Source organism: Gracilinanus agilis, chromosome 6 (genome assembly GCF_016433145.1).
Source record: "Gracilinanus agilis isolate LMUSP501 chromosome 6, AgileGrace, whole genome shotgun sequence".
NCBI classification, from domain to species: domain Eukaryota; kingdom Metazoa; phylum Chordata; class Mammalia; order Didelphimorphia; family Didelphidae; genus Gracilinanus; species Gracilinanus agilis.
The window spans coordinates 236,069,449-236,084,324 of NC_058135.1; the positions used below are offsets into that span (position 1 = coordinate 236,069,449).

General features: G+C 44.1%; 1 protein-coding gene across 1 annotated transcript in view; it reads left to right on the forward strand.

The window, feature by feature from the left end:
* The window catches only part of TUB (TUB bipartite transcription factor), a 148,004-nt gene extending 135,810 nt beyond the window's left edge, over positions 1 to 12,194 (forward strand). The window contains exons 10-13 of the mRNA XM_044680786.1: positions 4,125 to 4,223; positions 4,940 to 5,111; positions 8,480 to 8,605; positions 11,949 to 12,194. Of these exons, the coding sequence (XP_044536721.1) occupies positions 4,125 to 4,223; positions 4,940 to 5,111; positions 8,480 to 8,605; positions 11,949 to 11,959 (408 nt within the window). The 3' untranslated portion in view covers positions 11,960 to 12,194. The remainder of the gene's footprint in view (positions 1 to 4,124; positions 4,224 to 4,939; positions 5,112 to 8,479; positions 8,606 to 11,948) is intronic.
* Positions 12,195 to 14,876: the final 2,682 nt, after the last annotated feature.

Below are 14,876 nucleotides of genomic sequence, written 5' to 3' on the forward strand. Positions count from 1 at the left end.
ATAGTTGTATATAGGTACTGTTTGTCATATTAGGAAATGTTCCTATGGTTTTGAATGATTTTGCTATAATTGAGTACTTTATTTTGTCAAAGGCTTTTTCTTCTATCTATACATTCTATACTTATTATTTGTGTGATTATGAAATATTATGTTTATAGCTTTCCTAATAATTGAACCATCTCTACATTCCTCATACAAACTAGTCAGAGTAATTAATTTTTAAAATCTATTGCTGTAATTTTTCTGCTACTATTTTATTCATTATGGTAACATCAATGTTCATTAGTGACATTGGTATATAGTTTGATTTTTCTGATTTATTTATTCCTGGTTTGGGTATCAAAACTGCACTTGTCTAACATAACTAATTTGATAAGGTGTCTTTTGTCTTTGTCCTTGCAAACAATTCATGAACCATGGAGGTAATTGTTCTTTTAATGGATGTTCTTTTGATGGAATTTATGCATAGGGTCCATCTAGGTCTGAGGTTTTTTCCTTTGGGAATTCATTTATGGTTTGTTCAATTTCTGTTTCTGAGATTGGGTATTTTTGATTTTCTATTTTATATTCTATTAATCTGAGCATATCATGTATTTGTAAATATTCATCCATTTTGTTTCAGTTTTCAGTTTGGGAAGGACATATGTTTGAGCGTAATGGTTCCTCCCAGTTTTCCTTAGTTCTTCCTTGTTAATTAACTCTTTTTACTTTTGATTTGGGTAACTTCATTTTCCTCTTTCTTTTGTGATTGAATTAGCTAATTTTTTCTTTTATTGGTCTTTAAAAACAGCTTGTAATTTTATTTATCATTATGATAGTATTTGTGCTTTCAATTTAATCTCTTGGATTTCTAGAATTTCCATTTTAATGCTTAGTTGGGGGTTATTAATTTGTCCATTTTCTAGATTTTTTTATTTGCATGCTAAATTTGTTTATCTTCGTTGATATAAATGTTCAGGGTTATGAAATTTCCCCTAAAGACTATTTTGGGTGTCTCCTATCTGTTGTACTGTGTTGTCTCATTGACACACAGTTTCTTTGATATAATTATTTATTTCTATAATTTGTTCTTTGATCCACTCATTCTTTTGGATTTCATTATTTCAATCTGAATCTCTTCTACAGACTTCCTTTATTCACTATAATTTTAATTGTGTTATGATATTTAAGTGATATGTTAAGTATTTTGCCTTCTTTCATATGAAATTTTTCTGCCTTTTCACTTTAATTTTTATACAGGTGCTAGCAAAGCTGAAATACACACACACATACATATTTTATTTAGTTTCTAATGTCTTACCTGTCAATTTTTTCTTTTAATTTGTCTGGTGTGAAAGAGGCATGCTGAAAACACTGATGATAATTGTTTCCCCATCTAGTCTTCCCTACAGTTCAGCTAGCTCTTCCTTTAAGTTCTTAGGTATTATGCCATTCGGTGCATCTATAATTAATATTGATAGTTGCATTAATTGCAGTACTTTTAGGTGTAATGTAGTTCTGTTTATATTTCTTAATTACTTCTATTTTTACCTCTTATCTTTTCTAGGAATATGCTTGCCATTCCTGCAGTTTTGGACTAGAAGTGGGGCATAACAGATTCTATGACAATCTTTCATTTTAGCCATGATTGAATCTTTAAGGGCCTTTCTTATAAACAGTAAATTGTTGGATTTTGTTTTCTTTTGATCCATTTTGCCATCTCACTCTCTTCTACTTTATGGGCAAGTTGAGTCCTTTCATCTTCACAACTATGATTGATAGGTTTGTTTTTTACTGCATTCTATTCTATCATAATTCTTCCCCTCTTTGCCAACCACTCCTTTCTTTAGAAAGAGAAAGAAAGGTACAAAAAGAGAACCAAATCAGAACTAGTTAATAGGATCATCTGATTTCAGTCCTCTTCTCTTGATTCCATACAGCTTGATCCACATGGCTAGATTTTACCCCTTCTTCCCTTTAGTTTTTCCTTTTATTAATTAACCTTCTGTAATCGAAGTTTGTTTTATTTTCTCACCAACTCTACTTTCTGAAGTATCTTTTTTTCCTGTCCTAAATCAGTTTCCTATTTATTTTATTGTATTTTTATACAATATTGTTTCCTCTCCTCACCTTGGACATTCCTTTTTTTTTAAACCTTTACCTTCCATCTTAGAATCAATACTGTGTATTGGTTCCAAGGCAGAAGAGTGATAAGGGTTAGGAAATGAGGATTAAATGAGTTGCCAGAGTCATAAAGCTAGGAAGAATCTAAGACCTGATTTGAACCCAGGGCTTGGCCCCTGAACATTCCTTATCAAGCTTAAATCCAAGTGAGATCCATGAAATCCTCATGTCTTCCACCCCATCTCCTCTCATTGTATTTTCCAGGTCATTTTTTTGAATTTTTTGGAATTTGCTCTGATACTTCTTGTTGTATCTTTTACTTTTTATACTCTTTTTCCTATATTCTCTTTTCAGGGGATCCACTATCATGATAAAGTTTCCCACCTTTCCAGCTTCTACTGCTTATTATCCTTACAAATTTTCCCCTAAGAGTTCAACTTTGACTTTTGACTTTTATCTTTTCCTTTATTTCTTTTAATAAGCCTTCAGTTCATTCCTGATATTCTTGTCACCAATCTATTCTCTTTTCTGGGACTCATTCTTATAATTATCACTGAGTTATAATTTTCTGAAATTTTATCTTGGGGTTTTCTTATAGTGCTTCATCATTGTATTTGGAATTTTCTTAAGTTTATTAATTTATTTGTTCTCTCCAAAAGGGATTAGCCCTCCTCTCCCTGCTTCTATTTAACTTTCTCTTAGCTCTACAATTGCTGGAGTTAGTTGCCTAAATACTTTAGGAAATGGCCTGCTGTAGGGGTGGAGAACTGTTGGAACTCTCAGTCTGTTAGGCAGTTGGCAAGCCTAGCTGATTATAGCTTTTGGAAACTTTTCCCTCTGCAAAGACCATGATGGGGCAGGTCCCAGGCTGTGTGATCATGGCCCCTAAGAAGCGCAGCTATAGAGGGGATACATTCCAGAATGGATGCTGCTTCAAATGATAGTGTCTGCTAGGGTGCAGTTCCATGGGGTAGGCATTGAATGGGAATATCATGGCAGTCACAGGGACAAAGCCCAGAAGGGCACGCTTATGGTTAGGGAGGTAGCAAACCAGGCCACTGTGGTCACTATGAAGGCAGAGTCCTGATTGGGTTGAGTTCGGTTTAGATCACTAGGGGCATAGACCTTTGTGAGGGTGCTGGTGATGTGGCTGCCCTTGTGTGCCTGCAGGTGCTGAGGGACACAGCCCTATATCCTTCCCTCTAGGCTTTGGTTCTAAGCAGGTCCAGCAGGGGCCAGTTATTGTGGTCCTTTCTTGGCTTGTCATTTCTCTCCCTTTTCCCTGCCATGAGAATTCTTTTCATTTGTCTCTCTCGTTTATTGAATCTTTGTTTGTTTTACTTGGTGCAGTTTCTCATTATTCATGAGATGGTTTTAGAGGGAATTGGGCTTGTCTGTAATCTTTTCATATCACCATCTTCACTGGAAGTCCCCCAAGCTGCTTCTCATTCACTTCTGTCTCCTACACAGTGAATGCAGCCCAGCATGGGACAAGGCGCATAGTAGACACCATCAGCCTTGTTAATTGGAAAATTGAATGATCTTCTCAAGGCTTGAGCTGTTGTGAGAGGAAGGAAAGCCCTTACTGAGGGCCAGGAGGCTGGGCCCTTTTATTTTTCCATGTCTTGGGGAAGGGTTCACAGGAAAGAGGGTTAAGGGGGACCTAAAGCTGAATGCACCTGTGGAATGTGATGCTGGTGGTGGAGGGTTCTCTAGAGTGAGGGGACTGAACGGATGGATAGATGGACTTGCCAGACTTGTGGCCATATTTCTGAGCCCTATTAGAAAGAGATGGGATTTTCCACAAGGGTTAAAGCCCCTTGTGGGTCCATAGGAAATTATGCCCTTGGTTTTCTACAAGGATCAGAGCTCATCTTAAGAACAGTTCAGCAGGATGTATTGTGTGTGTGTGTGTGTACATGCATACAGACATGTATGTGAATCCTTACCCAGTTGGAAGAGAAGGGGGTATGTCAGTAAGTCTGGTTGCATTGACCTATTCTTTCTTCTGAAATCTCTAGGAAACGAATGTCTTGGGATTTAAGGGCCCTCGGAAAATGAGTGTGATCATCCCTGGCATGAGCATGGTACACGAGAGGGTCTCCATTAAACCTCGAAATGTGAGTCAGCCCTCCCTGCCTCAAATGGACAGTGGGCAGGAGAAGAGGGTCTATTTATTGCTATCTCCTTGAGTTGTTTAGGTGCAAGGATTGGGGAAGGGAGAAGGGAAATAATCACTGAATAAAGAAGAATGATCCAGAATCTCAGAGCTGCTAGGAATCTTAGAGACTGTTGAAGCTAACTGCATCTAAAGATAGGGGTAGCCCTTGTGTGACATCCTTTGTTGCCTATCTTGCTTCTTGTAAAAAAAAAAAATTTAAGCCCCAAATCCAGAGGCCAACATTTCTTCTTGCTCTCTTGTTCTGAGATGCCAGTAATTTCAGCATCATCCCTGTCACCTCCCTCAAAGGCTTCCCTGTTGATGTTAACAGGCCTTGGCCAGTCCGTGGGGCCTTTCCTTCTTCTCTCAGCCCAATTCAATAATATATTCCTCATTTGCAGAATCTAGGAAGAGCTGAGTCATGTCTACCCTATCCCTTGACCTAATTCACCTTTTCTAGGTCCTGTCTCTAATCCCTTGCATCAGTTTCCCTTCCCTCTTTTGTCTATTTTTCCCTCTTTGCTGCCTTTGCTGTTTTTCTGTCCTATCTTTTCTCCTCCCCCCCCCCCCCCATTCATTCCCTTAGCCTATCCTGTCTCCCAGTTTCTCCCACCACCCAGAAGATGCATCTTGGTATTTTCCTAGTTCAGGCAAATCCTGTTTTTGCTCCCTCAGGAGCAAGAGACTTTGCTGGCTCGGTGGCTAAATAAGAGTACAGACACTGTCATTGAGCTCCACAACAAGACGCCGGTGTGGAACGACGACACTCAGAGCTATGTGCTCAACTTCCACGGTCGGGTCACGCAGGCCTCCGTCAAGAATTTCCAGATCATCCATGCAAATGACCGTGAGTACTGTTGTGGGATAGGCCTCTCTGAGATAAAAGGGCATCTCCTGACGGGGAGGGCAGATAGTGGGAGGAGAGGGGCCAGCTTTCATAGTTATATAGTTCATGGCTCAAACCAAAGGAAGCAAGGTTCATTGAAAGGGACTTAGGGTTGTAGACACAAAGCATATCTTAGATGCTGTAGGTTTGCCCCCAGAAGAAATAATAGTTAAGTAAACATCATAGCATCAGAGAGCTAAAAGGGAGCTCAGAAGGCATCCAGAATCCCCTATACAACATTGTCCCAGAACAGACATTCAGCATCTCATTTGAAGACCTCTGATGATAGGGCACTCACTAGCTTCTAGGATAGATCATTTATTCTACCTTCAGGCAGCCCTAAGTGTTAGGAACTTTTTCCTTTCATTAAACCAAAATCTGTTCCTGAAAATTCCACTCTTTGGTCCTAGCTCTGCCTTCTGGGGCCATTTTCTCTTTCACATAAGCCATCGGATGCTAGACAGCATTCATATTCCTGCTAAGTCTATATCCCAGTTCCCTTAATTGATCCCTATAGGACAAAGACTCCAATTGTCCTTCATCCTGGAGACTCTCCACTTTGTCATAATTCTTCCTAAAATATGGCCCCCAGAGCGGAATAGGATATTCCAGATGGGGCCCAGGTAGACTGTAGCACTGCCACAGCCTTCATTCTGGACACTATTTGTTAAGGCCATGTTAAGTCCCCATTGGCTTCTCTGGCTTCTAAGTCACAGTCAGGCAGTTGACAAAGAAATTTGGCTTTCAGTCTTGCAAAGCCCCAAGTATTTTCCAAATGAATTATTATCAAATCACTCCTTCCCAAACCTGTACTTGTACAGTTGATTTTTTGAACCCAAATGCAAAATTTTACTTTATTTGAATTAGAATTCTTTACTAAAAATTTCTTTACTAAAAATGTCAAGAAGACATCTTTAGCTACCTACCTATATTACTATTTTTCATCTTTATAAATTGCTCATAAGAATAGCTTATACATACATCTTTGGTATCCTTTATGAAAATATGAGAATGAAGTAGGCAGAATTTTGAAGATGACTTTCCATAGATACTACATCTTCCCGAATGCATTGCTGAATAGTAAGAGACATGGAAGATATAAGGTTGTGTTGTAGGTTTGTTCTGTAAAAAAACAAACAAACCCAAAACCTAAATGTTGGACTCAATAGAACAAAATGGAGAAGTCTTTTTAAACAAGGTGTTTCACATATATTGCTTGATATCAACATCAGGTGATACAAAACAGGGAGATGTATGTTTTCCTTAGACCCCCTCCCCGTTGCTGTGGAAGATATCCTCTGCTGAGTCCAATCAGAAATATTCCTTATTGATGGTGAGGTTCTGCAAATGCTCCAATTTATACATGAAACTGTATTAATTACATTGACCCTCAGAAGATGAACAAATCTTTTTCCATGAAGTATACAGTAATTAAAAAATGATTTATTTAACTATCTTCATTAGAAAAACAAAGTAAATGAAAAATGCTTATTACACAGATTGATATGGAAATCTACCAAAGTAGTCCATCATCAGTATTTCTTAGATGTTACTTATTTATGTTAATGTTTCTTTCTTTCTCACATTCTAATTATTACCTGCCCTCTTTTTCCCTCTTCTAAATTAAAAACCTCCTTTGTAATAAAGAAGCTTCAGTAAGAAGAATAAATCAGAAGACAGGCCATGTCTGACAACATTTCTTTGCCATTGTCCACCCCATCTTTGCCAGTATGAGGGGGCCATGCTTCCCCATCAGTCCTGTAGAGTCAAGACTGGTCACGGCACTGATGGGAGCTCTGATGATTTTCTATATAGTTTTCCTGTCATTGTCATACTCAGAGATGGTGAACCTGGTTTTGCCATTAGTTTTGCATACATTTATTGGAAGGTGCCCCAAATGGGCAGTAGGGTAGGAACTACGATTGAACTCTGGGCTAGATCACTAACACGAGCATCTGTCTCAATACGACTGCTTTCCTGGTGATGCCATATAACAGTAGATTTTGTAATCACCCTTATCTTGGACTAGCTAACATGACCAAGACCCCAAAGGGCAAAGAAGAGACTCATGGTGGGAATAAGCAGAGAGCACGATGTTGCCGGCCACTCAGTGTAAGAATTAGCTTAAGCGTGATCACAGCACATGTTAGCCTAGGAAAGGAGGCAGGCCAGCCAGCCGTATGTCCAGAGCAAGAGCTAACTGTGGGACCAGCCTGAGTGTGGCCTTGGTGGTTGCTTAAGATTGGAAAAGATCCCGGGGAGGCCTCGAGCATTTTAGGTACATGTTCCATGGAGCGCTTCTGGAAAGGCATGGCCAAGCATTACAAAGAGTGAGCAGATTTGGAGGGCCCGTGGGCTGCCCCCATGGAAGGATACCCACATTGAAGACATCACTAATCCATCCACCCATCCATCAAAAAAGAAACATTTACTAAGTCTCTTATGTGGCAGGCACGAATCCATCTAAGAGTTATAGTAGATTCCATCTTAATAGTTGTGCTCTGTCCTTTCTTAGCTCCCATTTGAATCATCTAGCATCTTAGCTGTCCCTCTTACCTTCATGTCATCCACAAGTTCCATCTCACACACACCATCTATGCCTTCCTCCAAGGGAATGAGAAATCACTTGATAAAGTTGTTGAGAAGCTAGGACCAAGGACAGAGGCCTGGAGAGGGGCCTCCTCCCAGAGGCTATATGGTCTTTTCCTGAGGGGTGCCTTTATGACCAGCATTGTCCTCCTGGCCCAGGGCTGTGCTGACTTCTGGCAGAGACGCTGGCCAGCTTGTTCTGCAGGTGAACAGATGAACTGGCTGTTTGAGTATTGAATAGGCAGTGTGAAAAAATGGGCAGAGGGATGCCCAGACAGGGCTAGTGCTGGGCTGTAGCAAGCCAGACCGTGTGGGAGTGATCAGTGACCGGCGAGGGGCTGAGCACAGCAGTGCCGTGGAAGTTCCCGGGAGATTCTTTCTCCATATCTCTTTCCAGCTGTGGCTCTGCCCCAGCGATGGGCTCGGGATGGGTGGGCCGGGTGCAGAGCCCCCAGGAACTGGGACTCACTTTGCAACACTCTGTCTCTTCCCTCCCCTGGGTCTCTGGCTCTCTGCCTCTCCCTGTGGTTCACTCTGCCAACGTTCATCTCTCTGCCTCTCCCCTTGGTCCTGTATCTGCCTCTTCCTGTCTGCCTCCCCCGGCTCTGCCTCTCTGCCCTGTCCCTGCTGTCTCCCTCCGCATGGCTCTGCCCCCTCTGCCTCTCCACATCCATTGCTCGCCGTGTCTCTGTGCCTGGCTGTGTATCTGCCTCTTTGGGGGTGTCTGGGTCCCTCCCTAGCTGACTACATCGTGATGCAGTTTGGCCGGGTAGCGGAGGACGTGTTCACCATGGATTACAACTACCCGATGTGCGTCCTGCAGGCGTTTGCCATCGCGCTCTCCAGCTTCGACAGCAAGCTGGCTTGTGAGTAAGCGGGCGGGCGCTGCCCCAACCCCCGCCCCGCAGGAAGCCCCCAAGCCAGTCTGTGGCCCCAGGACTCGCCACGTGGGCCTGGCTGAGGCCGGTTCCCCACGGCCTCACATTGGACCCTCTCCAGCCAAGACGGGAGAAATGGCGCGTTTCTCTCCAGCACTCCCATCTCTCATCATTTGTCTCTCCCGAAGATGGCGAGGCGCCCTCGCTCTGAACATAGACATCTCACTCCATGCTCCCACTCCCTTCCCAGATCTCCCAGACCTCCATTGGGCATTATTCCCTCCTCCTCACTCCTGGCCTCTACCCTCCCTTCCAGCCTATTCCATCTTGGCCTCCCTCAAACCCTTCCAGCCTGCCCTGTCCCATCTTTCCTCATCCTCCCTTGCCAGGCCTCCCTCTGGGCTTGACTGGGCCCAGGTTCTGGCCCAGTTGAGGGGAAGGGGGTGGTGCTGTGAATTAGAGAGCACATTCCTCAGGGACCCGGGGAAAACTCCAAGCGTCCCCATCCACCCCACTCACAAATACAAACCGTGCCCAGAAAGAGGGGGTTTGGAGCTCCCTCTGTGGCTGTGTCAAAATCCATGTTAGTCAGTCTTTGTCCAGGGCTTTGGGGGCTTAAAGGCAGGCAGAACCTGGGGTGTCCTGCACAGCAGCCTGTTTGAGGATTTTGCCCATTGCCCCGTGGCCCCCACTCAGGGCTTTGGTTTCCTGGGGAACCACATTGTTCTAAAGCCACCTCCCACAGTCTGGGCTGAACCAGGGGTGTGTGGATGCGAGACTGCATCTGTGGCTCAGGGTATCACTTGCCACTTGTGTCTCTGTACATTTGTGACTGTGCATGTGGGTGACCCCTGTGGGATTGGCATCTGGGTCTGCTCCCCCGTGTGATTGTGCTTGTGTTTGTGTGGCTGCCTGTGCGAATCTCTGTGACCAGCAGCTTGTGTGAACGGGTCATGTGTGCCACTCCTTGCTCCAGATTTCACGACATGCTCCCTAGGGTGTTGTAGAGATGGGGGGGCAGACGGGCAATGGGTTTTTTGCTCCCTTGTACTGAGTGGCCGGGGAGGGGGAGAGTTTATTATTTTGAATGAGGGCAAGGCATCTAGCCTTGCCCAAAGCCTCAGCCCCAGGCAGGACTCGGGCCGGACTCAGGCCTAGCTTAGAGGGCAGTGCTGAGATTCCTTTGTTTCAGGAGAGCAGGAGCCTGACATGATGTCTCCAGGATGATGCTGGGAATATGCTGGCCAGAGCTAGGAGGCAGCTTTATCTGGGCCTGGCCTGAGGAAAGGGTGTCTGAGAGCTCTAAAGCCAAAGTCAGGCTGGCCTTCTTCAGAGTAGTGTTCAGGGCAGAGTTCTGGATTTGAGTTCAAATCCTAGCTTTCCTCTTTACAACCTGCGTGACCTTAGGCAAGTCACTTAATTCTTCTGCACCTCAATTTCCCCATCTGCAAAATGAGGGGGACAGGGTTGGACTAGATGACCTCTGAGGTCTCTTCCTAATCTAAATTTGTGATCCTCTTATAACCCCAATTGAGTTACATGAGTGGGGCATAAATCCTGGACTCTAAATTTATGACCCAAAGTCCAGTTTTGCTCATTTTACCCTTGCTACACCCAGGGAGTGTTTAATAATAATAGTAATAACGATAACAGCAGTAGCTCACACATCTGTAGTGCTTTAAAGCTTACAAAGTCCTTTTTCCCCAGAGGCCCTGGGAGGTAGGTAGTACAAATGTTATTACTGCTATTTTATAAAGGAAGAAATCAAGGCCACATGTCTTGAATGGGGCCATTTTGGACTTGTCTTGAGGAGATGAGGCAAGAGACATGGGTTCTGTCCTCAGCTTTGCAGCCTTGTTAGGCAGGTCCCTCCCTTCTGCCCTTAGTCCCTGGTTCCTCTGTCAGAGGAGAGATGGGATCAAGGATGGCCCAGGAGTCCTTCTCATCCTGTGATGGAATCCAGGAACTGAAGCCTGAACAAGACATTAGGGATTTTTTAGAAATGCACTGTCTTGGGAATGGGGGCAGGCAGGACTCCCATGGCCCAGAAACCCCAAAGCACAAAGCAACCAACTTCATTTCCCACCCTAGTGGGGTGGGCTGTGGGGCAGGGCAGATGTTCAGGAATAAGAAAGGGGGAAAATTCTGGACTAAATGGCATGGAACCCCAGAATGGCTACAGGGCCTCCTTTTTCAGTAGGGGCAGGAGGTGTGAGGGCTGAAGGAAGTGTTTCAGGTGAGAGCCTTGGTTAGGACGAATGAGATCTGCAGCCTTCAAGGACAGGCAGTTTTCTCACCTCTGCTGGTTCTTTGTGGCCGCTCTGCTTCTAGTATTCTTTGTCCCCACTCTCAGGAGCCCCTCCAAGACAAGCCAGTTTCCCTTTCCTCCTAACCCTGAATGGCTGTCGTGTGCAAGGCGGGAGTTTGTATGAGCAAGTGTACTTGCAGGCGGCCCTGCTGCTGCCCTTTGAAGTCAAACCAGACTTCAGGGTTTCCTGAAGGACAGAAACTGCTGGGTCACGGTCAGCATGTTGGGAGAATAGTCTGTATTGGTTGGGAAGCAGATGTCTCCCAGGAATTCTGTCCCCTCGCTTCCTGACCACCTTGGGGCAGAGAGTGCTCCTGGATTGGGAGAGCAGGTAATTCCTCAGAGGCTCTGGGCACGAGGAGGGTTTTTGGAGAAATAGCATTTTCTATATTTTTTCCTTTCCTTTTTGCATTACTAAACTTAAAAAAATCAATTAGTTTGCATGTGTGTTCTTGGGCAAATTGGGACACATTCTGGGGAAAGTGCCTTAACAATTAACACTAGTGAAGAAAGCATGTGTGAGGGGTCCAGTTCCTCAGTGGGAGTACCCCAGGGACGATGCTGACCTCACAAGGACAAGACATACAGATGGTTTCAGGAGACCAAAGAGTTAAAGGGTGGGAAGATTGGGTGGAGGCCTAGTAGGTTCCTCCCCTATCAGCGAAAAGGAGAAAATGGAAAGTCTCTTCCCTGTCGAGTTTTTAAAACATGGGTGAGTTGCTAGCAGGATTGTATAGTCCATATCTGAGCATGCCTGCGAGATGGCCCACACCAGTGAGCCTAGGGGAGAAGGGGAGTGCTTGGCCTTGAGTTCTCCATGGTGCTGAAGGCACTCTTAACACAAGCAAGTTCTATCACTGAAAGGCCTGTGTGGTTTTTCCTTGGCAATAACGTTGGCGTCTTCCCTCCTTTGGTACCCTCCTCCCTTTCACCAGTCCTCTTCGAAGACCCCTGAGTGCAGGCCAGGGCCAGGCGTCTTGGAGGACACTCATTAGGGGCCACCTCTCCCTGATGTATTCCCAGGTGGCAATTGATGCTTCACTTCCAAAGACGTGGCCTAACGCAGCCGATTTCCAATGGTACCCAGAATTGTAAGTGAGTCCCTGGCTACCGGCCCGTGGAAGGTGACCAGAAGACAGCATTTGGCTTCTCCCTGCTCCGGCTCAGTCCACCTCGGAAGCATGGGCTGGGCCGCTTCTGTCCCTCCGAATCCCGGGGAGTGAGTCCTGGCTGGCTCCTGGCTGACCTGAGGTGGGTGGTCAGTGCTCCCTCTAGCAGTGAGTGGGCACTGCTTCCCAGTCAGCAGCAGACTCACATGCTAGGCCGGGTCCCAGCCTCCTCTCCTTTTAAGGGGCTGTGGGAACTCTTTGTGCTTAATTGGCTCAAAGCTTGGCTTGACATTTCTATGTGCTTTTGCTTTCAGAAAGGAGAGATTGGGGGAGCATTCTGTTTTTTATGAGCATTCCAACTGAGTTTTTATTACAAGACCAAATCAGAGCAAACCAAATCACCGCCACCCCCCAACCCCACCCCTTGGCACCCATTACATTGTCCAGCTCATCACAGTGCCTTTTTTTTTTCTTTTCTATAAGGGACCCCCCTCCTCCCTCTCCTTATCTCTTTTCTCCCCAAGGCTTGCTAGAATCTGAGCTGAGCTGGGCCTCAGGTGATTCCCGTAGTGTAGCTGACTCTCAGTGAGTCAGAAAGTGGCCTGGCCAGAAGGCCCAGCATCACCTCAGTGCTGAGAGCCCAGACTTAGCCAGTCATTTCCCATAATGCCTAGAATGTGTTATGTCTATTTGCACAAGAGTGTCTTTTCCTATTTTCGAGTGGTCAGACATTTTATTTTTGTTCAAAACTATCTGGAGTTTTAGATGAACCTGTGCTTTTATTAAGTGACTTTTTAAATAAACTCTTTGGTATTTGAGCAAATGTATTTATTTATCAGTATGTGCAATGCCTAATTTGGTATTTTCATAATGACATGTCTGGTATAGGAACTAGTGTTTGGCTACATACAGAAAGCATACTAACAAATTAAACCTTAATGTTTCAACACTGCTGTTCATGTCTTTCCTGGAAGGGGGAAGGTCATCTGTTCTTTGCTGTTCCTTGGTAGTGTTCTAAGTTGGTACTAACCCTTCACAGACATGCTCAAGTGCCCCTTCCCCACAACCCACCTGCCTTACCGCTAAAGCCATCACGGAGAGCCTCAAAGCCACCAGACAGGAATTTGAGTCAAGTCGATTTCCTGGCCAGGCAGTAGTATGCTTACCAGTGACCTAAACACGTTCCAAGAACTGAAGAAAAGATAACTTTGAAAAGAAAAATACTTTCCTCATTATAAGTCAGTGCAGTTGGGGCTGGCAGATTTAAATAAAATGTTCATGCATAGGAGTTGGTAGGATGAGAAGGTTAAGCACTCCCAGGTCGGGGAGAGCTCTTTGGCTCACTAGCATGGAGGGTTGGGAGAACTGCTGAAAGCCCTGGACCAAGGTAGAGACTCAAATTTAAATCCTAACTGCTCTGTGGTCCTTAGAGGTAAGTCACCTGTCTTTCTGGGCCTCACTCTCTTCATCCTGAGGTACTAGACTTGGAGCAAGAAGGCCTCTAAGACTAACTAGCAGTGAGATCCTTGGGCAAGTCATTTCATATGTATGGGCCTCAGTTTCCTCATCCAGAAACTGAAAGAATTGGATGAAATGATGCACTGCTAAGGCTTTTTATTTGGTAGAGCATCATATTTTTAATCTGAGGAACCAGGGTTCATTTACTTGTGTTGGGGTTTTTCTTTTTGTCAAGGGACAACTAGGTAGCACCATGGTGCATACAGTACCTGGCCTACAGTCAAGTAGACTCCTCTTCCTGAGTTCAAATCTGGCCTCAGACATTTACTAGCTGTGTGACCCTGGGCAAACCACTTAACCCTGTTTGCCTCAGTTTCCACATCTGAGCAGGAAAAGGAAATGGCAAACCACTCCTGTCTTTTTGCCAGGAAAACCCCTAGTATGGTCACAAATAATCAGATATACTGAAAAATGACTGAACAACCACAAACAAGGTTGCTTACAGCTCTGACATTCTGTGGTTCTTGCTATAAAATGAGATAACTGCATGGCAGAAAGTGCTTTTTATACCTTAAAGTACTATAGAAGTGTGTTATTGTTATTGTAATGAGGCTCAATCAGGCAACCCACAAACATTTGTTATTGGGACCAGCTTTGGAGTTTCTGCCCTGCAAAACTAGGCAGAAATGAAGTGGCAGAAGTAATGATTGGTCTGTGATACCATCCCACAACTTGACTGTTAAACTAATCTTGTTTCAAAAACACAAAAGAGCTACATGTATCAGTGAATTATTCCCACTTTATTGTTGCTACAGATGTGTCTGAAACGCCTATCTGGGAATAACCCTCCAAGCCATTTTGTGGTCTAGGGGGTGCCAGTGAAGTCTGAAGATCCAAAATCCTGAATCTTAAAAAATCCAAGGAGGAGGGGGTTCATGCTCTCAGGATGAAACCAAGTAGAGCTGAGCTTCCCACTCAAAAGTAGGGGCAGAGCACAAGCCCTTGGCCCTGGCATAAGCCCCAATTCGGGATATAAGAGGAAAGAAAAGAAAACACTAACCAGAATAAAAACTATGATAAGTCTAATTGTAGTTTTAATCAGAGTATCAAAGGAAAAAAAGGGAGGGGGAGGTGTTTTTCAAGGACTACCTAAATACTAAGAAGAAATGAAGTCCTAGTCAAAAAAATTAATAATTACAGGAAAGAATTGGAAGAATGAATAGCTTTGAAGAGAAAATGATTAACTTAGCCAAGAAATGGACTTCTTGAAAACTAGAATAGAACAAGTTCACAAGATAGCAAAAATATTAGGAAAAATAATAAATCGAAGAAAATATAAGTTAATGATGTTTAAAATAACTGATATGGGAAAATGGTGAGATTA